General features: G+C 70.3%; 1 protein-coding gene across 1 annotated transcript; it reads left to right on the top strand.

Annotated features, from left to right (window-relative positions):
* Positions 1-457: 457 nt before the first annotated feature.
* On the top strand, positions 458-1,720 carry ALD5 (hypothetical protein; the record flags this gene model as incomplete). The annotated part of the gene is made up of 1 exon (XM_009043132.1): positions 458-1,720. The coding sequence occupies one exon, from the start codon at positions 458-460 to the stop codon at positions 1,718-1,720; it is 1,263 nt and encodes a 420-aa protein (XP_009041380.1).
* Between the last annotated feature and the right edge of the window lie 447 nt (positions 1,721-2,167).

The following is a 2,167-nucleotide window of genomic DNA, read 5'->3' as shown; positions in this document are numbered from 1 at the left end:
ACGAAGTTGGCGAGGCGGCGTTGGCGATATCCTTCTGCGCAGACAGAACGTGCGCGATCCTGGGCAGCTTCGGAATCCTAAGCAAGACATGCCGCCACCACCCGCGTCGCCGTCCGCGTCGCCCACCACAAACCACAAGCAGCAGCAACCATGGCCTCCATGATCCGCCTCGCCTCCACGACCGCCCGCCGGGCCCTGCCCTCCAGCGCCCGCTCCATGTCGGCCGTGCCCTCCGCCGCCGCGGAGTTCGACGCCATGGACTTCCAGACCCAGCTCTACATCAACGGCGAGTTCGTCGACGCCAAGACGGGCGCCAAGTTCCCGACGGTCAACCCCCACGGAGGAGGTCATCACCTACGTCCAGGAGGCCGGCGCCGAGGACGTCGACGCCGCCGTCGCGGCCGCGCGCGCGGCGCTGCCCGCGTGGAAGCGCGTCGACGCCGCGGACAAGCGGAACATGCTCCTCAAGCTCGCGGACCTCCTCGAGGAGGCGGCGCCCGAGCTCGCCAAGCTCGAGAGCCTCGACAACGGCAAGCCCGAGCACATCGCCCGCGACGTCGACATCGCGCAGTGCGTCAACAACTACCGCTACTTCGCCGGCTGGGCCGACAAGATCACGGGCAAGACCATCCCGACGACCCAGGGCACGGCGGACACCTTCGCCTTCACGACGCGCGAGCCCGTGGGCGTCGTCGGCGCCGTCATCCCCTGGAACTTCCCCCTGCTCATGCAGTGCTGGAAGCTCGCGCCGGCCCTCGCGGCGGGCAACACCGTCGTCATGAAGCTCAGCGAGAAGACGCCCCTCAGCGGCATGAAGTTCATGGAGCTCGTCGAGGAGGCGGGCTTCCCCGCGGGCGTCGTCAACATGCTCAACGGCCCCGGCGCGACGGGCGAGGTCCTCGCGCGCCACGGCGACGTCGACAAGATCGCGTTCACGGGCTCGTCCGCCGTCGGCCACAAGATCGCGTCCGCCGCGTCGGAGACGAACCTCAAGCGCGTGAGCCTCGAGCTCGGCGGCAAGTCGCCCCTCATCATCCACAAGGACGCGGACCTCGACCAGGCCCTCATCTCGGCCCACGTCGGCCTCTTCCTCAACATGGGCCAGTGCTGCGTCGCCTCGTCGCGCATCTACGTCCACGAGGACGTCCACGACGAGTTCGTCGAGAAGATCGTCGCCCTCGCGTCCCGCCTCCGCTCCCAGGGCGACCTCACGTCCGAGACGGACGTCGAGATCCTCGACCTCGGGCCGCAGGTCGACAAGACGCAGTTCGACAAGATCATGGCCTACATCGAGGCGGGCAAGGCCGAGGGCGCCAAGTGCGAGATCGGCGGCAAGCGCCTCGGCGAGACGGGCTACTACGTCGCGCCGACCATCTTCTCCAACGTCACCGACGACATGACCATCGCCCGCGAGGAGATCTTCGGCCCCGTGATGCAGCTGCTCAAGTACAGCGACCTCGACGACGCCATCGCGCGCGCCAACGACACGCAGTACGGCCTCGCCGCGGGCGTCTGCACGCGCGACGCGGGCACGGCCATGTACGCCGCCAAGGAGCTCCAGGCGGGCACGGTCTGGGTCAACTGCTACGACAACTTCGACGTCGCCGTGCCCTTCGGCGGCTACAAGGAGTCGGGCTGGGGCCGCGACAAGGGCGAGTACGCGCTCGACAACTACACGGAGACGAAGGCCATCATGATGCCCATCGACCGCAAGGCCTAGGCGGGGCCCGCCGCCCGCTCGCGCCCCGTCCGACGCAATTTCCGACGCGGGGCGCGCTATTAATTACTGCTTTTCCCCTGACCCTACGGCGGTTTTCGCTCGATCGCGACATCCTCTGGCCCATGTTGCTCCTCATCGACCGTCGCCGTAGGCAGGTAAAACACGCCCAAAGAAAAATTACGCGAGCTCGCCGCGGGCCTCCGCCTCCAGGTGCCGGGCCTCGCGCGCCCAGACCTCCCGCGAGGCCGCGTCGCCGCCCGGGCCCGCGAGCGCCGCCGCCGCGCGCGCCGCCGCCGCCGCGCGCGCCGCCGCGTCGCCGCCGCAGAGCGCGACGCGCACGTCCGCGGCGACGGCGAGCGCGTGCGCGTCGCCGAAGTCGCGCCGCGCGGCCGCGGCGGCGTCGCGCGCGAGGCGCGCCGCGGCGGGGAGTTCGCCCGCGGCGCGCGC

The sequence above is a fragment of the Aureococcus anophagefferens genome, assembly GCF_000186865.1.
Source record: "Aureococcus anophagefferens unplaced genomic scaffold AURANscaffold_44, whole genome shotgun sequence".
Classification (NCBI taxonomy): domain Eukaryota; class Pelagophyceae; order Pelagomonadales; family Pelagomonadaceae; genus Aureococcus; species Aureococcus anophagefferens.
Note: the sequence above shows the minus strand (reverse complement) of the source record. Positions and strands in the feature narration are given on the sequence as shown.